This window comes from Trichechus manatus, unplaced genomic scaffold (genome assembly GCF_000243295.1).
Source record: "Trichechus manatus latirostris isolate Lorelei unplaced genomic scaffold, TriManLat1.0 scaffold00025, whole genome shotgun sequence".
Taxonomy (NCBI): Eukaryota; Metazoa; Chordata; class Mammalia; order Sirenia; family Trichechidae; genus Trichechus; species Trichechus manatus.
The window spans coordinates 157,950-184,939 of NW_004443961.1; the positions used below are offsets into that span (position 1 = coordinate 157,950).

General features: G+C 46.3%; 1 protein-coding gene across 3 annotated transcripts in view; it reads left to right on the forward strand.

Moving 5' to 3' along the window:
* DOCK8 (dedicator of cytokinesis 8) overlaps positions 1-26,990 on the forward strand; it is a 227,026-nt gene that overhangs the window by 143,053 nt on the left and 56,983 nt on the right. For all 3 annotated transcript variants that reach the window (XM_004373530.2, XM_023728576.1, XM_023728577.1), the window contains 6 exons: positions 1,213-1,308; positions 5,756-5,851; positions 10,543-10,692; positions 13,595-13,708; positions 14,727-14,882; positions 18,583-18,722. In XM_004373530.2, coding sequence (XP_004373587.2) covers positions 1,213-1,308; positions 5,756-5,851; positions 10,543-10,692; positions 13,595-13,708; positions 14,727-14,882; positions 18,583-18,722 — 752 coding nt within the window. The remainder of the gene's footprint in view (positions 1-1,212; positions 1,309-5,755; positions 5,852-10,542; positions 10,693-13,594; positions 13,709-14,726; positions 14,883-18,582; positions 18,723-26,990) is intronic.

Below are 26,990 nucleotides of genomic sequence, written 5' to 3' on the forward strand. Positions count from 1 at the left end.
AAATAAAAAGTTGGTTTAAAAACACAACATTCATTGAAAAAACAAAAAAGGTCATCTAAGTGCACTGTGGTATCCTGGGCTATTGGACCCCGGAACATAAAAAGGACATTCTTGGAAAAACTGGTGAAATCCAAAACAAGTCCGGAGTTTAGCTAAGAAACTAAATGTACCAGTGTTCATTTCTTAGTTTTGACAAGTGTACCACAGTCACGCAAGATGTTAACATTAGGGGAAACTGTGAAGGGTATACAAGAATCTCTGGGCTACCTTTGTCATTTTTCTGTAAATCTAAAATTATACCCCAAATTAAAAGTTTATTTTAAAAACGTAAGAAATACTCAAACCTCAACCTTTCCTGATTATTTTCTGCATGTTACTTGAGGCTATTTATGTCTATTGTATCCATGTGGTGGAAATACTGTATAATGTGCTGCTACTGTGTATTTCTTCCCAGCTCTGAGTTCAGTGACACCATGTTGGAAGCTTGAAACTGGCCATGATGGAAGTATTTACACCATGGAAATTGGCAAATGCTACAAATCAGTCCCCTACCCCAGCTGTAAAAATTTGCCAGCACACTACTGATTCAGCCTTACATTTAAGGCTCCTTTAAGCCATACCAATTTGATTCCAACTCTCATTGACAGCCTTGATCTTTATGATTTCCTTTAATAAAAACGAGACTATTAAATTCCTATGTGGACTAGATTAACAATTTTCTAATTATTTTGTAGCAACGGGTGGAAATTTTGCCCAACCAAAAGAATAGAGCATGATCCTTCCTTCCAAAATATGTGTGTTTTTACAATGTATTGAATACAGTGTTTAGGAAACTGAGTATAGTACCATACTTTACCACAGAGAGGCGCTGTTTCCACACTTTTTTTTTTTTTTCCTCCTCCCTTCTTTTCCAATAAAGTCACAGACTCTCAGAATGTGGAAAGAGTGATTCAGTACTCCCTGGCTCTAAGCTAGTTTTTAACTATACTTCGTGACACACCAAACTCTTAATGGTGATTATCTCAGGAGGGAGTGAATTAGGTGTAACTTTATCTGCTTTGCTTTGTTTTTATACTTATTTATGACAATTGTTTTACTTTTGTAGCCAGATAAAATAAGAAATATATGACAAATTAATTCTGAGACCGTGACGCCCAGGCTGTGGGGGTGTCACTGTCGGCTGACTGTTGAGTCGTGGCTTATGTATTTCAGATTGCTGATCGCAACTGCAACCGGGTGTCGTATTACAGCGCCGGCAACAGCGACCTTCCGAATTCGACCTCAGCCCCAAGGCCAGCCAGCAAAAAGGTACCGTGCTGGGCAGTGTGAGGATGATCACAGGACGAGAGAGGAAGGATGTGAAAACCATCAAAAACACTCACCATCCAAGTGCTCTCCTGCCTTGCTCCCCACCCCCTGAACACACGAACATACAGATGCTTGCTTGTGTACACACACACCCACACATGCACACCCACACACGTATGTACACACACACCCACACGTGCACACCCACACACGTGCACACACACGTGCATACACACACGTACACACACCCACACGTGTGGGTACACACACCCACACATGCACACGTGCACACACGTACACACACGTGCATACACACACGTACACACACCCACACATGTGTACACACACCCACACGCACACCCACACGTGCACACACACGTACACACACCCACACGTGTGCGTACACACACCCACACATGCACACCCACACACGTGCGTACACACACGTACACACACCCACACATGCACACCCACACACGTGCGTACACACACGTACACACACATACATGTGCACACCCACACACATGCACACACACGTGCATACACACGTACACACACCCACACGTGTGCGTACACACCCACACATGCACAAACGTGCACACACGTGCACACACCCACACGTGTGTGTACACACCCACACGTGCACACACGTGCCCACACCCACACGTGTGCGTGCACACACTCACACGTGCACACACTCACACGTGTGTGCGCACACACCCACACGTGTACACCCACACGTGCACCCACACGTACACACACCCACGTGTGCGTACACACCCACACATGCACACACACGTGCGCATACACACCCATACACACACCCACACGCACACGTACACACACCCACACATGCGCACACACCCACACCCACGGGTACACACACCCACACACATGCATACACACACATACACACATACACACAGTGACATGCATGTACACACACCTGCACGGCACACTCCCTCAGGGCACACGTATACACACCTCTGCAGCAATCCCCTTGTCCCCATTTTCTGACCGTCTGTTGGGGGCAGTGGTGGCTCAGTGGTAGAGTTCTCCCCTTCCACGTGGGAGACCCAGGTTCAATTCCCAGCCACTGCACCTCATGCGCAGGCACCACCTGTCTGTCATTGGAGGCTCGGGTGTTGCTATGATGCTGAACAGGTTTTGGTGGAGCTTCCAGACTGAGACTGACTAGGAAGAAAGGTCTGGCTATCTACTTCTCAAAATGAGCCAAGGAAAATCGTGTGGATCACAGTGCTCTGATATGCAGCTGATCACGGGGATGGCGCAGGATCAGGCAGGGTTTCAACATTCCATTGCCTTGTGCTTGGAGTTGCCGTGACTAGGCGGCCGAGTCCACGGCAGCTCACAACAACCACTGCCCATTACCTCAGTGGTTCTCCACTTCACCAAGTATCAGAATCACCTAGATGCTTGTTAAAAACGATTTGGGGCCCCGCCTCGGGGTTTCTGATTCAGTAGATCTGAGTGGGGCCAAATAATTTGCATTTCTCCCAAGTTCCCAGCTGGTGCTTTTGGTCCAGAGGCCACCCTTGGAGAACCACTGTTAGCGTCTTCCTTTAGCGGAAGGTGAGTTAGGGATGGTTCATGCATGACCAAAGTTAACGGCAGTAATTGGCTCTAATTTATTTCAGCGCCATCCAACACAATATAACACGCTTCCGCCTAATTCTCTGTGGGCAGCCTTACCTTTGAGTTCAGAATCCTTACAAGCTGTTAAACCGCTTACCAGGACTCCGAAATTAAAATGTCCCAATCAGAGCCATGGCCTGTGTGGTCTAAAATGAGTTGGGTTCGAGTCGACCCCAACTCCTGGCAACCCCATGTGTGTCAGAGTAGAATTGTGCTCCATGGGGTGTTCAGTGAATGATTTTTCAGAAGTAGATTGTCAGGCCTTCATTCCAAGGTACCTCTGGGTAGACTTGAACCTCCAGCGTTTCAGTTAGCAGCTGAGTGCATTCACAGTTTGCACCCACTAAGGGCTCCTGTTTGGTCTGAGGGATGAGGGGAGTTTTTCCCCGGCTGGGCACCCAAAACTCTGGCCATTATAGTAGCCGCTGAAGTTAAGGCCTTGAGTGTCTTTCAAGATGCCTGTTGAAACGTCCCTGCGTGGCAGAAATGGTTACGTTCTCGACTACTAACTGAAAGGTTGGCAGTTTGAACCACCCAGAGGCACCTCAGAAGAAAGGCCTGGTGATCTGCTTCCAAATGGTCACAGCCATGACAACCCTACTGTGACACACATGGGGTCCCCAGGAGTCGGGATCCATTCGGGGACAACTGGTTTTTCTTAAAATGCAAATATGCTCAGGGGGAAGGATAACGCAGGAAGCCGTTTGCAGCCACGAATGCGTATTAGGCAGGCAGGGAGGGACTGAGGCTCAGAAGAGCTAGCTTCTACCGAATGAGGGAAAGATCTAGCGTGGGAGGCCTGCGCCGGGGCCTGGTACTGCAGACTGTAACGGTTCAGGCCTCCCATATGTCTGGGTAGAGGTCCCAGGAATTAACTGGAAAAGCAGGGGTGAAAGAAGATGTGGCTAGGTGCTAAAAATAAATTTCTCCCTTCCTCTAAAAGTTAGCATCAGGCTGACCCAGTCCCTTTGCAGTGCTCCGTTCCAAGCACCATTTTCTTCCTTAAAAACCTTCCTTTGCCCACAGCCTGACTTCCTTAAGGCATGGCCTGATTTCTCCCAGGAACACTCGTGTTTGTTTTTGCAATTGCCTTGTTCTGGCCTGAAATGACCAGCAGAGAGTCACTTTATTTCAGAGGGAAGTTTAGCCAATGCTTTTCCTTAATAGCGTAGCAAACAGGGCTTTGCTGCGTGGCTGTTTTCTGTAACCTCGGGAGCAAGGTGTTCTTGTAATAACATCGCCCTGAAGCAGCATAAATTCCTGTAAGAACTGCTTATCCTCCCTAATCTCTTCTTGCCACGAGAGACTCGGCAGAACGACTGACCTACTTTCCAGAGTGCCCTGGAAGCTGGCGTGCCTGTCTTTCCTGCAGGGGCAGGATGGGCTGTAGTAGACTTACACCACATAAACAGACAGCATGTGAGCTTAAATCTCAGCCCCACGCCTCCCTGAGGCAGACAGCCTCTTGTAAGACTCACAACAGCAAGCAAACGTGTGATTGTGAATCAAGATGAGAAGGTTTGATGAGCCTGAGTGAATGGCAAGGGACCTGCCGAGGAGCTGAAACATGCGTTCTCCATCAGCACCACTCACCTGCTGGGGGTCTAAACAGGCCGCCCAGACCTCTGCACACAGATTTCCCATTGCCCCCCTTTTAGCGTAGGTGCGTAGCTCTCAAGGAGCCCTGGTGGCACAGAGGTTAAGTGCTCGGCTGCTAACCGAAAGGTTGATGGTTCAAACTCCCCAGCATTTCCACAGAAGAAAGCTGTGGCAGTCTGCTGCCCTAAAGATGACAGCCTTGGAAGCCCTATGTGGCAGTTCTGCTCTGTCCTATAGGGTCGCTAGGAGTCAAAATCAGCTCCACAGCAACGGCTTTGGTTTTTCTGACATAGGTCTCACATTGTAATGTACACGTTGTTGTTAGGTGCTGTCATTTTCCGACTCATAGTGACCCCATGTGACAGAGTAGAACTGCCGCATAGGGTTCTCTAGGCCAGAATCTTTATGGGAGCAAATCACCTGGTCTCTCTCCCTTGGAGCCGCTGGGTTGGTTTAAACCGCCAATCGTTCGATAGCAGCCAAGTGCTTAACCATTGTGCCACCAGGGTTCCTTTTTAATGCACATAAATCAGAACCAAAAAACTAAACCCGTTGCTATCAAGTCAATTCCAGCCCATAGCAACCCTATAGGACGGAGCAGAACTGCCCCATAGGGTCTCTAAGGTCTAAGATGTGGCTGGTGGATTCCAACTGCCGACTTTTTGGTTAGCAGCTGAGCTCTTCACCACTGCGCCACCAGGGCTCCAGTGCACATAAGACTGAGCAGGTTGGGTTGCATGCATACTGGACTTTGTGGGTAATTTAAGGCATTGTCTCGGGCAGCCTTTGCCATGATCAATTTTTGCTTTAGGTGTTGACTTTAAAGCTGCCGCGTAAGACGCAACTTCAGAATATTACCGTGTTTAAGTAGTTTTAGCTCTTTCACCCGCTGAACAGTAAAAAATGAGGTTATTTATATTTATTCTAGGTTTTGTGGGGGTTAAAAAAAAAGCAAACCTGTTGCCATTGAGTTGACTCCAATGCATGGTGACCCCACGTGTGTCAGAGTAGAGCCGTACTCCACCGGGTTTCCAATGGCTGGGTTTTCGGAAGTAGACCACTAGCGAGCGCATTGACCGTTTACACCACTCAGGAGCCCGCAACAAGCTAGTAGGGTCGGTGAGAAAGAAAGGGGGTACTGGAGACCCATAGCTCTTGTCATCACTGACTGCTCTTTGTGGTTGTCCTTCAGCATTTCCATGAGGAACTCGCCCTGCAGATGGTGGTCAGCACTGGCATAGTGAGGGAAACCGTCTTCAAGTACGCCTGGTTCTTCTTTGAGCTTCTGGTGAGACTCTCGCGTGTTCACGCCTGTGCTCAGTTGGGTGTGAGAAGCACATTGTTGAGAAAGGCAGGGAAGTTTCCCGGTCAGAAATGGACACTGTCCAACAGACCTGGGCTCATTCCTTGAATCTAACCCTCCACCACCCCTCACTGATGTTATCTTTAAAACCCATGTCCAACCTGCCACATCTCACCATCTTCACTGCTTCCCACCTGGCCAAGCCGCCATCTTGTCTCTTGTGCCTCCTGCTAGCACTTCCTCTTTCCCCAGCTGCATCCATTCTTGCCCCTCCCCGTTCATTCTGCATGGACAGTCAGTATAAAACAAACCATGTCACCCCACCTGTCTTTTAGAACTCTTCAGCAGGTACTGAGTTTCTGCTCAGGGTGATGAAGAACTTCCAGAAATAGATAGCGGTGATGGTCGCACAACGTGCTGAATGTAATTAACGTCACTGAATTGTATACTTAAAAATGGTTACAATGACAAATTTCTTATAAAATTTACCACACTAAAACTAAAATAAAAAAATAAAACAACTTTAATGATTTCCAGCGGACAGGGACTAAAACACAAGTTTCCACCATGGCCTGAGCAGCCCTTGTATGATTCTGCCGTTTACCTCCGTCTCCAGCCTTGTCTCCTGCCGTGGTCCCCCTCGTTGGACCACGCTATTCCCGTTTCAGTTCTTTGAGGATGCCAAGAAGTTTTCAGCCTCAAAGCCTTTTTCAGATTCTCTGCCCTCTGCTTCCCTGTCTTAGCTACCTAGTGCTGCTCTAACAGAAATACCACAAGTGAGTGGCTTGTTAACAAACAGAAATGTATTTTCTCACAGGTTGGGAGGCTAGAAGTCCGAATTCAGGGTGCCGGCTCAAGAGGAAGGTTTTCTCTCTCTCTCTGTCGGCTCTGGGGGGAGGTCCTTGTTCCTCGGCAAACTTCACATGGCCTGACGTCTCTCTTGCTCTCTTGGCTCTGCTTGCTCTCTTGCTAGTTTAATCTCTTTTTTATCTCAAAAGAGATTGATTTAAGACACACCCACACTAATGCCATCTCGTTAACACAACAGAGAAAACCCATCCCCAATGGGATTATGATCACAGGTATAAACCAAACCCGTTGCCGTCAAGTGGATTCTGACTCATAGCAACCCTACAGGACAAAGTAGAACTGCCCTATAGGGTTTCCAAGGAGCGCATGGTGGATTCGAATCGCTGACCTTTTGGGTAGCAGCCGTAGCTAGGGGTTAGGATTTACAACACGTTTTGGGAGGACATGATTCAATCCTTAGCAGGCAGGAATGAGGGCCGTGAGGGTGGATAATACTCCGGCCTTTCAGTTCTCTGCCGGCTGGTACCTCCTATTGGCCACCCGCAACCAGAGAGCCAGAGGGGAAGTGGCCTGGTGATGCAGTCGGTAGATCAGCTTCCCGGGGCTCAGAGTGGCCGGACAGGGCAAGAATTCCATCTGAGGGCTGGGTAGCGGCAAGTGGGTAGTATCAGCCTCCAGCCAGACCTTTGCAAGGAAATTGATGTCAGAGAGGGCTGGCAGTCTTCCACACACTGCTCACGTGTATCTATCTGCCTTACCTGGGAAGTTGCTTGAAAACCAGAACAGGTTCTTCCCGAGAAACTTGGGGAGAAAGAAACCTCAGCCTCCTGTGCGTGGCCAGCACCCTGGGCAGCTTCACACCCTGGGCAGCTTCGCACCCTTCTGTGGTGTTACTGCCCCAGTGCTAACGAGCCAGTCCTGTGGCTGCAAAGCTGTGGAATGTAGCCCCAGTGAGTCTCACACTTGCTAATGAATCAACCCCTGTGCTTCCTGAAACTGCTGAGCCAGACTTTGGGGACCGAGAGCTCAATGGGTGACCTGGTTTACTTATTCAGGTCCTTTAGAGGCACCTCTACTTTGAATAAGCCACAAAGGCCAGTAGAGGGGGAGGTATTTTCCTGCCTCGCTCCCCTCTCCCCCACCTCCCAAATAATGGACCAAGCATTCGAGAATATTTCTACTGGGTGTTCTTCCCTGAGACCCTGAGGACACCGTGGCTGGCAAGTTGCTGCCAGTCTGGAAGGAGGCCATCCGTTGGAAGTAGGCTATTGTGAGAATTATTTATTTGGTTGTAGGATGGCCAACTCAGCAGGCAGGAGCCGAAAACAGCAGTGTTTCTCTAAGCCAGCAGAGACTCGGGGCTGGGGTAGCCCAGGACAAAGGGGCCTTGTCTTCCCAGGACCTTCATTAGGAGCGAAGGAAGAGAGACACTTTAGTTCAGAAAAAAGGAGGTTCAGTTCTCACCACTGGTTCAGGTCCACCGATCGAATGTGTGAGGCCCAGAGCTGGCCAGAGAAGGCAAGAATTCCATCTGAGGGGTGGGCGGTAGGGATGCGTCCGCAGGTCCTGGTACCAGTGGAATTCTGGAGTCTTCACCTGGCCTTCAGAACTGTATGTTCTCAGGTCTTCAAGCAAGCCGGTCCTGGCATTATCGTCAGACAAGAAACACAGAAAGTCTTTCTGTCTTTCTCTTCTTGGTTTACCTTCTCCTTGTTCTTCTTCTCTGTTTGTCTCGTTGCTCATGAAAATCGCCAGTCCCGCGTTCTGAGACCCAGAAATCTGCTGTTGGTGGGCAAAATTTCTTCCCACGTTGCTCTTGAAGATGGAAGACGGTCTTCCTACACAACTGTCTTTGTCCTCTCTTCCTCCAGCCCTGACCTCGGGGTCACCTGCAGGCAAATGTGGTGCTTCCATTTCCAGAACCATTTCTTTCTTTCTTTCCTTTTTTTTTTTTTTAATTTCTTTTTTTTATTGTGGTAAAAGTATATACACCAAAACATTCACCAGGGCAACAATTTCCACATTTACAATCCAGTGACATTGATTAAATTTTTCCTGTTGTGCCACCATTATCGCGATCCTTTTCCAAAAATATTCCACTACCATTCACGTCAACTGTATGCCCCCCTAACAAGAATGCCTCCTTTCCCCCTCCCTCCCACCCCGGGAGCCACTAATAACCTTTGGTTTCCATATATTTGTTTATTTCTTGTAAATGTGCTCATACAGTATTTGTCCTTTTGTGGCTGGCGGACTTCACTCAGCACGGTGTCCTCATCCATTCAGTGGTACGCAGAGCCACTTCTTTATGTGGGGATGCTCTGACCAGCCTGGACATGCTCAGGAAAATGGCCTCAGAGGGTGGACACCCAAACACAAGGAACTTCCAGTCTTGCCCACCAGATGGTTCCTTAAAGCTCTAAGCAACTTTCAACATGGACGAAACTCGACCTCAGACTATATCAAAGTGGGTTGTGTTGGCCCAGAAATCCCCTGGCCCTAAGAAGCAGCCCGAAAACCAAGCATGTTCTTGACTTAAAACGGTGTACTAGACAAGAAAGGAGCCCTTGTGGTACAGCAGTTAAGTGCTTAGTTGCTAACCAAAAGGCTGGTGGTTCAAACTCACCAACCTCCACAGGAAAAAGATGTGGCAATCTGCTTCCATAAAGATTACAGCCTTGGAAACCCTATGGGGCAGTTCTACTCTGTCCTATAGGTCACTATGAGTTGGAATCGACTCTATGGCAACGGGTTTGGTTTTTGGTTTTGGTGAGGCATGAGCTGGTAGTCCGTTAGTCACAAGACAGGTAGTCACCAATGGATACTCAGGTTTTACTTTAAAAAAGAGAACTTGTCTTAATTTGCTAATGCTACTGTAATAGAAATACCACAGGTGAGTGGCTATAAAGAACAGAAATTCATTTTCTCACAGTTCTGGAGGCTAAAAGTCCAAATCGGAGTCTCAGCCATGTTGATTCCGTCCTTGTCGGTAGCCCCGGGCGCTCCTTGTTTCCTTGGCTTGTAGACGATCTTCACGCGGCCTTTGTCTTCCCCTGTCCGTGCTTGCTTCTCTGTGTCCACCCTGCTCTTTTTATAACTCGGAAGTGATTAGGTTTAGGACACACCCTAGTCTGGTATGGCCTCCTTAACGTAACATAACAATTACATTATATTCCGTTATATTCACAGGTATAGGGGTTAGGATTCCAGCACATATTCCAACATAATTTCCCCCAGAAACAATATTCTAAATAGTCTTTAGCTTTTCACCTGGCCAACAAAATCCTGCCCAACCCAGAATATACCTAAAATTTATAGAAGCAGAAAAGAACTCTGTTGCAAACTGTAGACTTTTTTTTCTGCAAAGACTCTGCTCCAGATTTCAGCTTGGCACTCAGGAGAGGAGGAACATGTACCCCTTCTTCTCTTTACTGTCATTTCAAAGACAGAAAGGGCTTCAGTCCACGTGAGCCACAGTACCATAATGTGGTGCGTTCTGAGCTTTGGCAGAGGGCTGGTCCAGTGGGTACGGAGCTGGCGAGGTCTGCCTTCCCGCATAGAGAGAGAAGGGGTGTCTGCTGACTCTGGAGCTGAAGAATTACTCTCCCTGGCCTTGTTGGCAGCAAGAAGGGAGTCCCCCGAGTTGGCGTCAAGAGGAGCACACCCTCCCTTCCCAGCTCCTGCTGCTATGGTAACCAACCGGGTGTCAGAAGCATTTTCATCATGGAGCCTGCTTGGGCAGCCCCAGCACAGATCGAGCGTAGGCAAGGCCGTTGTTGACGAGCTTGCCTTCACGTCTGTGCCCTTCTGCCACGGGGCACAGGCGGGCCACTGGCTTCTGTGTTGACCCCCAACCCCTCCTCTAGGTGAAGAGCATGGCCCAGTACATACACAACCTAGACAAACAGGACACTTTTCGGAGGACGCGTTTTTCTGACCGTTTCAAAGATGACATAACGACCATTGTGAACGTGGTCACGTCGGAGATTGCGGCCCTCTTAGTAAAACCTCAGAAGGTAACGGTGGGTTTTCCTCTCTGCTTTCCAAATGTTTCACCCTCAGCACCTGTTACTTTCGTAATTGGAGGGAGATGAGCATTACTTTAAAACAGTAATTAGCATGTAACTCTAGGTGACAACTAAATGCAGTATGTCACGTTGGCCTGGATCCTGGCGGGGGGCGGGGGGGTGCTACAAAGGAATTACAACATGGACTATAGTTTTAACCATAGTTTAATTATTGTATCAAGGTAGGTATGGAAGAGAATATTCTCGTTCTTAGAAAACACACTCTGAAATATTGAGAGATAAATGGGCATGATAGTTGCAACCTACCCAAAAATGATTGAGGAAAAAAATAATTCCTATATACATATACATATATACATACATATATATATATATATATATATATATATATATATATAAAACAGTTGCCATTGAGTTGATTCTGACCCAGGGTGACACCATGTGGTCTCAGAGCGGAGCTATGCCCTATAAGGTTTTCAATGGCTGATTTTTTTTAAAGTAGATTGCCAGGCCTTTCTTCCAAGGTGCCTCTGGGTAGACTCAAACATCCAACCTTTGGGTTCACAGCTGAGGGCATTTAACCATATGCACCACCCAGGGACTCTGTAGATATAACAAGAATGATAAAGCAAATGTAGCAAGGTGTCAGATACTGATGAATCTAGTTCAAAAGCATGGAGGAGCTTTTTGTACTATTCTTTTTTTTTTTTCTGTAAGTTTGAAATTGTCTCAAAATAAAAAGTTAAAAAATATATAAAATGAAACAAAACAAAATTTTAAAAGGTAACTGGAATTTCAGGCAGCAGTGTTCATCATTAATCATTTATTCTCACTGTTATTATTATTCATTATTTAGAGTTTATACTGTGCCAAGAGAGGGCATTGGTGGTTCAGTGGTAGATTTCTCACCTTCCGTGCTGGAGAGCGGGGTTTGATTCCCGGCCAATGCACCTCACGTGCAGCCACCACCCGTCTGTCAGTGGAAGTGTGTGTGTTGCTATGATGCTGAACAGGTTTTGATGGAGCTGCCAGACTAAGACAGACTAGGAAGAAAGGCCTGGTGATCCAGCTCCGAAATCACCCAGTGAAAACCCTATGGATCACAACAGTCCGATCCAAAGCCAATCACGGGGATGGCACAGGACCAGGAAGCATTTTATTCCACTGTGCGTGGGGTCACCATGAGTCGGGGGCAACTCGAACGCACCTAACAGCAGCAGCACACGGTACCGGGGGCTTGGGGGATGATTTCCATTGGGTTATCTCCCCAGGCAAAGCTTCAGTTAGAGCAGGAATGGCATCTCCATTTCTGCAGGCATGAAAAATGAGGCACAGTGAGGTTGATACATTTTCCAAAAGCCACACAGCCAGCAGCAAAGCCAAGACTGGAGATTCCAAGCCCAGGTAGTCCTTATGCAGACTCCCCAGGAGAAGTGGCCCATGTGGCCGATGCTGAGCGGAGCACGTGCCTCCCACAGGTGCTGCGGGAGCCTCTCCCCCAGGCCTCCCTCCCTCCCCATGGCTGGTCGCTGGGCCTGAATTTGCAAAGTGTGCATCGTAACAAGATGAAAACATTTTCAAGTCATATTTTCAGTACCGTCAGAGGAAACTGATTTATCATTCTGAGCATAAGGAACATAAACATGGAAAAGTGAATCCCCAGTTGCTCAGAAGTGCCATAAAAGCCCTCATAAATACAAGCACTGAGAAGTAATAATAATAATTTAAAGAAAAATTCTCTCCAGCCTGATCCGTGCACGAGTTCTCTCTACCACGTACAACTCTGACCTCTCACACTGAGAATGTTGCCTGATTAGGAGGAAAAAAATCTTTAGGTAAAAACTGATTCTCTTATCCTGATTGGATTTTCTGCAACAATCCCTATAAATGAAGAATCTAGCTCGTTGAAGGTGGTGACTACATTTCAAGCGAGTTTTACGAAAACAATAGTCACCAGAATTAAATAAATTATGATAGAGCAGTATGAAGAACTGTCAGACAGCCATAAAAAACTGGTTGTAAAGACACTTCAATAATGCAGGAAAGTGTTCATAATATAAGGTTAAATAAAAAAAATTCAGGACCGGACACTGTGCGTACAGAAGGAGACGGGTTATATTCGTGTAGAATATGCATGTAGAAAAAAATTCATGTAGAAATACACGTGTAGGGAAAAAAACTACTGGAAGGAAATGCACCTAAATATTAACAGTAGATAAAGAATTATTTGATTCAACCCAACACATAGGGCATTAGCTAAGGGCTAAATTGAGGGCGGTGTTGGTTCGGTGATGGAATTCTTGCCTTCCGTGCCGGAGACCGGGGTTTGATTCCCGGCCAATGCACCTCGTGTGCAGCCACCACCCGTCTGCCTGTCAGTGGAGGCTTGTGTGTTGCTATGACGCTGAACAGGTTTCAGCAGAGCTTCCAGCTGAAGACAGACTAGGAAGAAAGGCCAGGTGACCCCCTTTCAAAATTCAGCCAGTGAAAGCCCTATGGATCACAATGGTCTGATCGGCAACTGAACACAGGGATGGTGCAGCACTGGGCAGTGTTCGTTCTGTTGTACATGGTGTCGCCACAAGTCAGGGACCAACTCCAGGACCGCTAACAGCGAGGGCTAAATTATATTTGCTACAATTTTGCAGAGAGGAGAACTGACCTTTAGAACGGTTACCTGCTTGAAACTAATTTGCTCTGTAAACTTTCATGTAAAGTACAATTAAAAAAAGAAAGAAAGGTTACCTGCTTTGCTCAGCATTGCCCAGAGGGACAGTGGCTGAAATAATACTACCTCCATCTCCCACCTTACCCACCAGGGCCAGGGAGTCCATATCCTGGGTTTTACCACAAAATGATTTGAGTGTCTGTCTGTCTGCTTGTTTTTAAGGAAAATGAGCAGGCAGAAAAGATCAACATCAGCCTGGCTTTCTTCTTATATGACCTGCTCTCACTCATGGACCGCGGCTTCGTGTTTAACCTCGTCAAGCATTACTGCAGTCAGGTGAGTGCACCTCCACGCACGCCACGTTGTTCCTTCTCTTCTGCCGTCGGAGCCCTGGGGGCACAGTGCTGCTAACCAAAAGGTCGGCAGTTTGAATCCACCAGCCACTCCTTGGAAACCCTATGGGGCAGTTCTGCTCTGTCCTGTGGTGTCGCTATGAGTCGGAATCAACTTGACGGCAATGGTTTTGTTTTTTTTGGTTTTACCTGCTGTAATGCTCCTCGCCATTAACCTCGCCATAAGATGTGTGCTGTCTTGTCGTTGTGTGCCGCTGAGGGAATTGCGACTCATATTGATCCTATAGGACAGGGTAGAACGTCACCATAGGGTCTCCAAGGCTATAATCTTTACCACAGAAGCCCCGGTGGCGCAGCGGTTAAAGTGATCAGCTGCCAACCAAAAGGTCGGTGGTTCGAACCCACCAGCCAATCCACGAGAGAAAGATGTGGCCATCTCCATCTGTAAAGGTTAACCAAAAAACAAAAAAAACCCACTGCTGTCGAGTCGATTCCAACTCATAGTGACCCTGTAGGGTTTCCTAGGCTGTAATCTTTATGCAAGCAGATGGCCACATCTTTCTCCAGAGGAGCGGCTGGTGGGTTCGAACCACCTGCCTTTCAGTTAGCAGCCGAGTGCTTAACCACTGTGCCACCAGGGCTCCTAAAGCCTTCTTACTTAGGGTCAGACTAGGTCCTTTTCCCCACGTTATGTTACGCTGAAGACATCCCCCAAGCTCATGTTGAACACGGGTTTGCCCCTGCATTATAGACTTGGTAATGGGAGGGGTCAGGCCGGAGCCCTCGTTTGGGGCAGCATTAGGCTGGAAGCATCACGGGGAACGGCAATGGGTGGAAACTCCCTGGGCCTCCCTGCAAGGCAGTTTACTTTCTGTTACACCATCCCAATAATTTTTATTAAGTGACTGCCTTCATCTGGGGAGAAAGAATTGTGTCTTCCAACCACAGCCCTGTTCACCTGACAGTAAGCACAGCTTTCCTCTTTTTTCCCGTCTCCCCAGCTGTCGGCCAAGCTCAATAACCTTCCAGTGCTCATTTCCATGCGGCTGGAATTCCTGCGAGTGCTGTGCAGCCACGAGCATTACCTCAGCCTGAACCTCTTCTTTATGAACGCTGATACCGCGCCGGCTTCGCCCTGCCCCTCCATATCTTCCCAGGTAACCAGCTAGCGGAAAGAATCACTCAAGCCATTTTACTTAACTAGCTTAGTTTAGCTCATTCACTTCCTATAAAGGTTGGTCTTAACAATTAGAAGAAAACTCAAGCTATTCACACCCTATCAGTTGATCCAGGTATAGACAAGACCAGACCCTGAGGATCCCCCGTCTTAACTAATCATTTATGAGCTAAGCAACGCTTCCTTCCAAGGACCATGGGCCCCCACTGAGGCCAAGCAGAACAAGGAATCCTCAAGCACTGTGAACATTTAGAAACGTATGGAAAAGTCACCTGTTTTCCTTGTTGTTGTTAGTTGCCGTAAAGTGAGCTCTGACTCGTGGTGACCCCATGTACAACGGAATGAAACTTGCTCAGTCCTGGGCCATCTTCATGATTGTTGGTATGTCAGAGCCCACTGTTGGCCACAAGGGGGTTCATCTTCCAGCACCATATTGGACAATATTCTGTTGTGATCCATATGGTTTTCATTGGCTAATTTTCAGAAGTAGATTGCCAGGCCTTTCTTCCTCTTCTGTCTTAGTCTGGAAGCTCCATTGAAACCTGTCCACCATGGGTGGTATTTGAAATACTGGTGGCATAGCTTCCAGCATCACAGCAACATGCAAGCCACCAGGGCATGACACACTGACAGACGGGTGTGGCGATCTTCCTTAGTCTGGCAATAATCATCTCTCTGCTTTAGCCTGACAGCTCCATTGCCTAGATCCCAGTACCATAAAATTTATGAAAATCTGGGTTCCTTCATGTTGATTCCAAACTGATCTAGCAGTATTTTCTAACATAGATATTCTATCTCTGAGCTACCCTAGAGCTTCCTGTCGACACTGTTACAGAATGGAATTCAGTATAAAATGGGTCCGTCTTGGCTCATATTCCGGATACTTTAGCTCCTGAAGCACTAAAAAGATCTCATTATAAATTAATCAAATGGCCCGTTGTGTAACCTGTTGCTGTCAAGTCGATTTTGACTCATAGCGACCCTATAGGACAGAGAAGAACTGCCTCATAGAGATTTGAGACTGTAATCTTTTTGTAAAGAGTCAGCAAAAAAGAGGAAGACCCTCAATGAGATGGATTGACACGGTGGCTGCATCAGTGGGCTCAAACATAGCAATGATTGTGAGGATGGCCCAGGACCAGGCAGTGTTTCATTCTGTTGTACACGGGGTTGCTGTGAGTTGGAACTGACTCAATGGCACCTAACAACAAAAATCTTTTCAGAAACAGACTGCCACGTCTTTCTCCCATGGAGCCACTGGTAGATTCGAACCACTGACCTTTTGGTTATCAGTAGTGCTTAACCACTGCGCCACCAGGCCTCCTTTTGCCTGTTGTTTAGAGAATATATTCCTACCAAGTCTTTTTCTTGACAAGCTAAGAAAAGTAACACATGTATGAATATTGAGAAGCAAGCTTTGATGGAGGTGGCCAATCTGTCTGTAGAATAATTTTCCCCGAGTTGGCTTCCCTAGGTCGTCCCAACTTATACAGGATACTAACAGGTATTAGCCAAACACAGGGCTCCATGGTCACATAAGGTTTGGAAACCCAGTGTTAAGGGTTAAACAGGTTTCTTTGCAATGGTTCATCCAAGAGTCTTTAACTTGTGAGTGTAAATTATGAATGCCCCAGGGGTGGAGAAGGAAATAAGAGGAAGTGTCTGGTAAGCGGGGATTCCCAAAGTGATTTGACTAAGGGAAATTTTTTTGTCCGTAGATCATCTCAAGGGACTAATGTCCTCTGGAATTGTGGTTGTTGTTAGCTGACCTTAAGTTGGCCCTGACTCATGACAGCTTCATGCACAACAGAACAAAATGCTGCCTCGTCCTGCGCCATCCCTGTGATCAGTTGCGGATCAGATCACTGGGATCCGTAGGGTTTTCACTGGGTGATTTTCAGAAGTAGATCGCCAGGCCTTTATTCCTAGTCCATCTTAGTCTGGAAGCTCCGCTGAAACCTGCTCAGCATTGTAGCAACATGCAAGCTTCCGCTGAAATGGCTATTCTATTCCTCTAGAATAACCTGTTCCCATGGCTGTCGAGTCGATTCTGACTCATAGCAACTCTGTAGGACAGAGTAGAACAAACTGCCCCATGGGGTTCCAAAGAGCGGCTGGTGGATTCAAAATGCTGATCTTTTGGATACCAGCTGAGCTCTTAACCACTGCACCACCAGGGCTCGTCCTCTAGAATAGCTTAGGAAATGCTGTTTTATAGTCACATTTCAGTTATAGAGGATAACTCAGTAGCCCAGAACAGACAAGATTTCTCAATATTACATTCTAATTCTGTTGTTGCATACTCCTTATTGTTGATTCAAACGTAAAAACTTGTTATTAAAAAAAAAAAGAAATGCTAGCCACTCATCCCAGAGGCATCCCAGAGGACATGGTCCAGATGTTAGCTAGATAGCCATCTTGATGTGAACAGAACCAGCTGACTGACAAGCTGCCACTCCGACTGTGCAGCCTTTCAGCAGCGGGTGCTCACCTGAGACGGCAGAGGTTAACTCTGTGCTCAGTCCTTCCCCACATTCTGGCACTGATCAAACCCGGGGCCAGGCTCAGCCTCGCCACGCCATGAAGGACTTCAGAGACACTAGATTCTTTTCGTGAACTGCCCAGCATGCCCGATAAGTACACAGGGATTGCCCCGGATGTAAATCTGACACCTCCCTGCCTGACCCCACCTCTAGGTCCCAGCGAGCAGAACGCAGACAGTGTGCTTAAGTATATTCATAAGTATAGCTGAGTAAACAGGGCCCTAAAAAAGGCGGACAGTTTGTTGTAGAGGAATTGCTGTTCCCCGCCACAGAATGGGATGCAGTCCCCACTTCCCCATCCAAATTGCACCCTAGGATTTGAATCTTCAGCTTGGACTTGGGTTGGGGTGCCAGACCCTGAGTGCTTTATTTTCATCTTTCCCTATTAGCAGGCCTCCATCTGTAAGCCAATCAGTTGCCGTCAAGCCAACTCCAACCCACAGCACCCCCACGTGTGTCAGAGAAGAACTGTGCTCCATAGGGTTTTCAGTGGCTGATTTTGTGGAAGTTGATTGCCAGGACTTTCTTCTGAGGTGCCTCTGAGTGGATTTGAACCTCCAACCTTTCAGTTAGCAGCTGAGCACTTAACTATTTGTACATCCCAGGGACCCTCCATCTGTGGGTGTGGTAAAACAAAGTAACCACCCTAAGTCTCCATTTCCTCATGTGGAACATAGGGATAATACCAGTACCCACTTCACTGGGCAGTGCTCACCAAGCCTGACCTGTGGTAAGTGCTCAATAAAATACTCAGCTGCTAACCAAAAGGTTGGCTGTTCAAATCCACCAGCCGCTCCTTGGAAACCTTACGGGGCAGTTCTACTCTGTCCTGTAGGGTCGCTATGAGTCAGAACCGACTCCATGGCAACTAACAAAAAAACCAAATTATTATTGTGGGAGCCCTGGTGGCACAATGGTTAAGCAGTCGGCTGCTAACGGAAAGGTCAGCAGTTCAAACCCACCAGCAGCTTCGTGGGAGAAAAGACCTGGCAATCTGCTCCTGTGAAGATTATAGCCTCAGAAACCCTATGGGGCAGTTGTACTCAGTCACATGGGGTCGCTATGAGTGGGCATCGACTCGAGGGCACCCAGCAACAGTCGCTATTAGAGTTACAGCTGCTCCTTGCGTTTCTGCAGAATTCCAGCTCCGGCTCCAGCCTCCAGGACCAGAAGATCGCTAGCATGTTCGACCTGACCCCCGAGTACCGCCAGCAGCACTTCCTCACTGGCCTTCTCTTCACTGAACTGGCTGCCGCTCTGGATGCCGAAGGGGAAGGGTACGTGTCTGACCTTTAAGATGAAATACAGAGCTGAAGGAAGATGTCCTTGATAAGATTTGCAATCCATCGTCTCGTGCTTGGCGTAAAACTCTACCATTTGCCACTTCCAAAGGGGAGAAGCACCCGTGTTTTGAGAAACGGGTCCCAATGGGAATACAGAAAAGGAGTGGGGGCGGGAGAGGGACCACAGAATGACTTCTTTCCATCACTTATGTATTGGGCGAGAATTCACCTATTCTATCATAACAGCTTTCTCAGTGACACTTTGATTGGTAAGCTCCCTGGGAAGGGGAATGAAGCCTTTTATTTATTATTGTGGTGAAAATATACCCCCGAAACATCCGCCAGCACAACAGCTTCCACGTTTACAATTCAACGCCGTTGATGACGTTTTTCACATTGTACCACCATGATCGTGATCCTTTCCCAAAAATATTCCACCGCCATTCACATAAACCCAGTGCCCCGGTGCCCCTCCTCCCCTCCCTTGCTAACCGTTCAGTCTTTGGTTTCTGTATATTTGGTTATTTCATATACGTGAGATCGTGCACCATTTGGCCTTTTGGGAGTGACTTCCTTCGCTCAGCATGCTGTTTTTAAGCTGCGTCTCAGGACTGCATTTCTCTTCGTGGCTGAGGAGGATTCCATCGTATGGATAGAGCACATGTTGTTCATCCATTCAGCGGTTGATGGACATGGCAGTTCTTCCCACGTTTTGGCTATTATGAAAAGTGCAGCAATGAACGTTGGTGTACAGGTCCACAGAGCCATTTTTAAATATGGGGACAGCACCCAGAGGCCGCAGCAAGATGCCACATGGCTCCAAGCTGACAAAGGATGTGGCTGCTGATGACAAAGACTTGTTCCGTGTCTGGGTTGGGTTTCTTACAGGCAGGTCTTCCCAGGCTAAGACAGAAGCCACACGCCCAGGACTTAGAAGTCCAATTGTTGTTGTAGGGTGCTGTCGAGTCGATGCCAGCTCATAGCAACACTATATGACAGAATGGAACTGCCCCATAGGGTTTCTAAGGCTATAATCTTTACAAGAGCAGATCACCAGGACTTTCTTCCGCAGAGCTGCTGGTGGGTTTGAACCGCCAGCTTTCAGTTAGCTGCCCAGTGCTTAACCATTGTGCCACCAGGGCTCTTTGTAAGTCTGATTACCTCTTACACATTGGATCACCCAGAGGCATGTCGCATACCCTCTGGACCTGAGCAGTATCTAGCCTTGAAGTGACTGGATAGCGAAGGAGGCAGGCCAACCCCTTCTTCAGTCCCTCTTTCCTTATGCGCCATGAGCCGAAAGGACCTAAACCATAGCCCACCTGGTTGGATGGAAGGAGACAATGCATTCCGAATTCTTGTACATGTACAATATATGCACAGTATACATATACGATATTATTATAGATATGGAATGATACATTCCATTCAACAATTACTGAATGCCTCACATGCAGCAAGGTCCCTGGGTGGCACAAGCAGGTTGTGGTTGGCCGCTAACCTAAAGGGTGGTGGTTCATACTTACCCAGCAGCTGCACAGAAGACATGGTGATCTGCTCCCGTAAAGATGATGGGCAAGAAAACGCTGTGGAGCACGGTTCTACCGTGTCACGTGGGGTCGCCAGGAGTCGGAATCTGCTCAATGGCAATGGATTTGGGCTTTTTGGTTTTTACCATGCAGTAGTTGAGTGCTGGACTCCATCAGAGTTATACCAAAACCAAAACCCATTGCCATCGAGTCGATTCCGACTCATAGCAACCCTATAGGACAGAGTAGAACTGCCCCACAGGGTTTTCAAGCAGCAGCTGGTGGATTAAAACTGCCGAGCTCTTAACCACTGTGCCACCAGGGCTCCGCATCAGAGGTATACTGGTGCACAAAACAGACAACATTCCCTACCCACGTAGAGCTCGTGGTTCAGGAAGTCAGATCCAGAGATCATTAGGATTGGAAAGGAACTTACGTTCAACGCTTTTGGTTTTCAGATGAGGCTCACAGATACAGCCAGCATTCCATAGCAGAACCAAGTCTTGAGCCATGGTCTCTTAGGTTCCTTCCCAGGGCCCACTCTCCCACAGCATACTGTCTCCCTGCCTTGGAACCTATTCCTATGACCCCCACACACGTTCCTCCACTAGAGAAGTTTCTGGAATAAAGTATGCTAACAGCAGAATGAAGCCCTGGTGGCACAGTGGTTAAGGGCTCGGCTGCTAACCAAAAGGCTGGCAGTTCGAATCCTCCAGCCGCTCCTTGGAAACCCTATGGGGCAGTTTTACTCTGTCCTATAGAGTTGCTATGAGTCGGAATCGAATCGATGGCAACGAGTTTGGTTTTACGGGTTTAGTGGCAGAATTATTGTATGTTGTGACTATTTTTGTTTAATTGGAAGTTCTCAGTTCTCTCAGAGTGCTTATAATCGCGTGAAGGAAGCAGGGCACCCCTGCACAGAACAATCCCAGGGCACATCTGTGTCTGTGTCACTGATAACAAGGTATCCCAAGTGCTTTGGGCATACCGGTGATGCTGAAGTGAAGATGTACCTGTCTCCCAGCAGGCCATTGTGGGAAATCTCCTGCTCTTAGCGCTGACCAGTATTCTTCTAGAAATTTAGGTCCCAAGTATATCCTTGCTGTTGTTAGCTGCTGTTGAGTTAGCTCCCAACTCATGGCCGTGCCATGCACAGCAGAATGAAATGCTGCCTGGTCCTGTGCCATCCCCATGATCTGTTGGGAATGGGATTGTTATGATCCATAGGATTTTCATTGGTTGATTTTTAGAAGTAGATTGCCAGGGCTTTCTTTCTGGTCTTAGTCTGGAGGATCTGCTGAAACCTGTTTAGCATCCTAGCAACACACAAGCCTCCACTGACAGACGGGTGGCGGCTGTGCACAAGGCATACTGGCCTGGAATAGAACCTGGGTCTCCCGCATGGAAGGTGAAAATTTTACCACTGAACCACCACTCCCACCATGAGTATATCCTTAGAGAAGTTAATTTCCCAAGGCTTTCTCAGTCCTAACTAAATCCTCCCAGTTCTCTCAATAGAATTGTCTACCCTATAACATCAGGAAAAACAATACTTCTCAAGATCAGCATTTCCTTTTGCTACCAAGACGATTAACGGCCTCACTAGTACCTGCCCACCTGGGCTGCCGGGCCCAGTGGACACATCTCAGCACCTGGACCCCCAGCGGGACCTCAGCCTGTCTCCACTGGGTCTCCGTGGAGCCCCCAGCCCAGCTGTGTACACAAACGTCCACCCAGCATTAAAGCCACAGTGTTTTCAAGCCTGTGACAATCGTTGCGCTTCTTTGTTTTAAACTAGAAAATGGCATTGCATCATCCAGATGTGACCCGTTGCCACAACCACAGATGAAGGTGTTGGCCAGGACGTGACCAACTTTTGAAATGTGATTTGAAGTTATTTTAGCCAAGTGTAAGAATCTGGGACAGTTGTCAATTTGGTTAAGATTTTCTATATAACTTTGGATTCTGATGTAGCCTTTTGTTTAAAAGAAGAAAACTATTTTTTTAAATTGAATAACTAGGGCTAGGTGCCAGATATTCTGCAAGATGTTTTATTTTATTCACTTTTTTATGAGGTATACTTTACAGACAGTAAAGTGCCCAAATCTTAAATATAAATGCAGTTAATTTTTTACCGATGGTTACACTTGGGTAGCCACCAGCCAGATCACGATACAGAATGTTTCTAGCACCGTGCAACGTTCCCAAAGGTATCCACTATTCTAATCACCATAAATTAGTATTTCCTATTCTTGAAGTGGAGTCCCTGGGTGGTGAAAAAAACTAATGTTTTCAGCTGCTAACCAAAAGCCTAGAGGTTCAGGTCCAACCAGAGGTGCCTTGGAAGAAAGGCCTGGCAATTTACCGAAAAATCAGCTATTGGGAACCTTGTGGATCATATAAATATTTGTCCTTTTGTGACTGACTTATTTCACTCAGCATAAATTTTTCAAGGTTCACCATGTCGTACTACGTATCAGGAATTCATTTCTCTTTGTGGCTGAATAATAGTGCACTATATATATGTGTGCGTGTGTGTGTACGCACTTAACTACTGAGCCACCAAGGCTTCTATTTATATATATTTATATATATATATATATTTTTTTTTTTTAATGTGGTTATATATTGTTGTTAGGTACTGTTGAGTGACTTCCAACTCATAGCAACCCCATGCACAGCAGAACAAAACACTGCCTGGTCCTGCGCCACCCTCACAATTGTTGTTATACTTGAGCCCATTGTTGGAGCCACTGTGTCAGTCCATCTCGTTGAGGGTCTTCCTCTTTTTCACTGACCCTCTACTTTACCATGCATGATGTTCTTCTCCAGGGGCTGGTCCCTCCTGATAACATGTCCAAAGTATGTGGGACAAAGTCTGGCCATCCTTGCTTCTAAGGCACATTCTGGCTGTACTTCTTCCAAGACAGATTTGTTTGTTCTTCTGGCAGTCCATGGTGTATTCAATATTTTTCGCCAATACCACAATTCAAATATATATATACAGAGAGAGAGAGATAACCCTGTGGAGCACAGTTCTACGCTGACCCGCATGGGGTCGCCAGGAGTAGGAATCGATTAGATGGCAGCTGGTTCCATTCTTGAACTTGAATATCATGCGTGTGAGATCCTTCAATGTGGTCGCACGTATCAGTAGTTCATTTTTTCTCTCGATTCTATTTACTGTTCCTTCCTGTGTCCATACCACAATGTGTCTGCTGTAAATAGGCATGAGGGTTTCTTCCAGCTTGGGGCTACTATGAAAAGGTTGCTATAACGCTCCTGTACATGGCTTTTGGTGGACAACGTTAGAACTCATTTCCTTTGGCTATACATACAGCCTGATTTTTTCAGATTGATTTAAATTTATTGCTTGCGAATAGGTAGATACGTGCATGTGGTGTTTAAAAAAGTTGCAAGAATCTGCACTGAAGTTGGAAAAGGAAAGCTAACTAAATCCAAAGCAAGCAGAAGGATGGAAATAATGAAGATTAGAGGCAAAATAAATAAAATAGAGAACAGAGAAACAAATAGAGAAAATCAGCAAAACCAAGAGCTGGTTCTTTGACACGATCAACAATACTGACCAACCTTCAGCTGTAAAAAGATAAACCAACCCGTTGCCATGGAGTCAATTCCAACTCTTAGCGACCCTATAGGACAAGTAGAACTGCTCCATGGGGTTTCCGGGGCTGTAATGTTTATGGAATGAGACCGCCACATCTTTCCTCCATGGAGCAGCTGGTGGGTTTGAACCACCAACCTGTTGGTTAGCAGCTGAGTTCTTTAACCACTGTGCCAGCCAGGTGCCTTACCTTTAGCTATACTGACCTATAAAAAAAGCAAGAAGTCTCACGTTACTAAAATCAGGAATGAGAGAGGGACATCACTAACCACCTTACAGAAATAAAAAGGGTTATACAGGAATACTATGAACAATTGTATGCCAGCAAATTGATAACCTAGATGAAATGGACAAATTCATAGAAATTCCAACTACTGGAATTGACTTAATAATCAAAACACTTCCTAATAAAGAAAAGCTCGGGTCCAAATGGTTTCACTTTTAAATTCTACCAAATATTTAAAGAATAATTAACTCAATCCTTCACAAACTCTTCCAAAAAATAGAACGGAGGAGACACTTCCCAACTCATTCTGTGAAGCCGTTATTACCCTGATGTCAAAACCAAAGACATTACAAGAGAGAAAACTGCAGACGAAAATCTCTTATAAATATAGACATAAATAAGCCTCAACATGATACTAGCAAACAGAATCCAGCAGCATAGGAAAAGGATTATACACCATGACCAAGTGGGATTTATCTCAGTAAAGCAAGACAGGTTTAACATCTGAAAATCAACTAATGTAATACAACATATCAATAAAATAGAGGACAAGGCAAAAATCACACTGTCATCTCCAAAGATGTAGAAAAGCATTTGACCAAACCCAGCACACTTTCATGACAGAAACACTCAACAAACCTAGATTAGAAGGGAATTTCCTCAACCTGATCAAGGCATGAAAATCCCACGGCTAACATCTTATTTCCCCCACACGTCTGTCAGTTTATCCTACTGTGGGGGCTTGTGTGTTGCTGTGATGCTGGACGCTATGCCACCGGTATTCAAGTACCAGCAGGGTCACCCGTGGCGGACAGATTTCAGCTGAGTTTCCAGACTAAGACAGACTAGGAAGAAGGAAAGAAAGAAAAGGTCAAAATGGATGTCAGAAGAGACTCTGAAACTTGCTCTTGAACGTCGAGTAGCTAAAGTGAAAGGAAGAAATGATGAAGTAAAAGAGCTAAATAGAAGATTTCAAAGGGTGGCTCAAGAAGACAGAGTATTGTAATGATATGTACAAAGACCTGGAGATAGAAAACCAAAAGGGAAGAACACACTCAGCATTTTTCAAGCTGAAAGAACTGAAGAAAAAATTCAAGCCTCAAGTTGCAATATTGAAGGAGTCTACGGGGAATATACTAAATGGCGCAGGAAGTATCAAAAGCAGATGGAAGGAACACACAGTCATTATACCAGAAAGAACTGGTTGATGTTCAGCCATTTCATGGGTAGCATATGATCAGGAACCAATGGTACTGAAGGAAGAGGTCCAAGCTGCACTGAAGGCATTAGAGAAAAACAAGGCTCCAGGAATTGATGGAATACCAATTGAGATGTTTCTACAAATGAACATAACGCTGGCAGCGCTAACTCATCTATGCCAAGAAATTTGGAAGACAGCTACCTGGCCAACCGACTAGAAGAAATCCATATTTATGTCTAGTCCCAAGAAAGGTGATCCAACCGAATGTAGAAATTATCAAACAATATCATTAATATCACATGCAAGTAAAATTTTGCTGAAGATCATTCAAAAGCAGCTGCAGCAGTATATCAACAGGGAACTGCCAGAAATTCAAGCCGGATTGAGAAGAGGATGTGGAACAAGGGATATCATTGCTGATGTCAAATAGATCCTGGCTGAAAGCAGAGAATACCAGAAAGATGTTTGCCTGTGTTTTATTGACTATGCAAAGGCATTCAACTGTGTGGATCATAACAAATTATGGATAACATTGCAAAGAATGGGAATTCCACAACACTTAGTTGTGCTCATGAGGAACCTGTACAGATCAAGAGGCAGTCCTTTGAACAGAACAAAGGGATAGTGTGTGGTTTAAAATCAGGAAAGGTGTGCATCAGGGTTGTATCCTTTCACCACACTTATTCAATCTGTATGCTGAGCAAATAATCCAAGAAGCTGGAGTATATGAAGAAGAACGTGGCATCAGAATTGAAGGAAGACTAATTAACAACCTGCAATATGCAGATGACACAACCTTGCTTGCTGAAAGTGAAGAGGTCTTGAAGCACTTACTGATGAAGGTCAAAGACCATGACCTTCAGTATGGATTACACCTCAACATAAAGAAAACAAAAATCCTCACAACTGGACCAATAAGCAACATCATGATAACCGGAGAAAAGATTGAGGCTGTCAAGGATTTCATTTTACTTGGATCCACAATCAACAACCGTGGAAGCAGCAGTCAAGAAATCAAACGGCGCATTGCAATGGGCAAATCTGCTAAAAAAGACCTCCTTCAAGTATTGAAAAGCAAAGATGTCACTTTGAAGACTAAGGTACGCCTGACCCAAGCCATGGTGTCTTCAGTCACCTCATATGCATGTGAAAGTTGGACAATGAATAAGGAAGACCGAAGAAGAATTGATGCGTTTGATTTGTGGTGTTGGTGAAGAATACTGAATATACCATGGACTGCCAGAAAAAAAACGAACAGGTCTGTCTTGAAGGAAGTACAGCCAGAATGCTCCTTAGAAGCAAGGATGGCGAGACTACATCTCACATATTTTGGACGTGTTATCAGGAGGGATCAGTCCCTGGAGAACAACATCATGCTTGGTAAAGTGGAGGGTCAGCAAAAAAGAGGAAAACCCTCAGCAAGACGGACTAACCCAGTGGCTGTGGCAATGGGCTGAAGCATAGCAACGATCATGGGGATGATGCGGGACCAGGCAGTGTTTTGTTCTGTCGTGCGTAGGGTCGCTATGAGTCGGAATCAACTCGACAGCACCTAACAACAACAACAGCATCCTACTTACTGGTGAAAGACTGAATGCTTTCTCCCATAAGATCAAGGATAAGACAAAGATGTTTGCTCTCGCCACATCTTTTCAACATTGTGCTCGAGGTTCTAACCAGG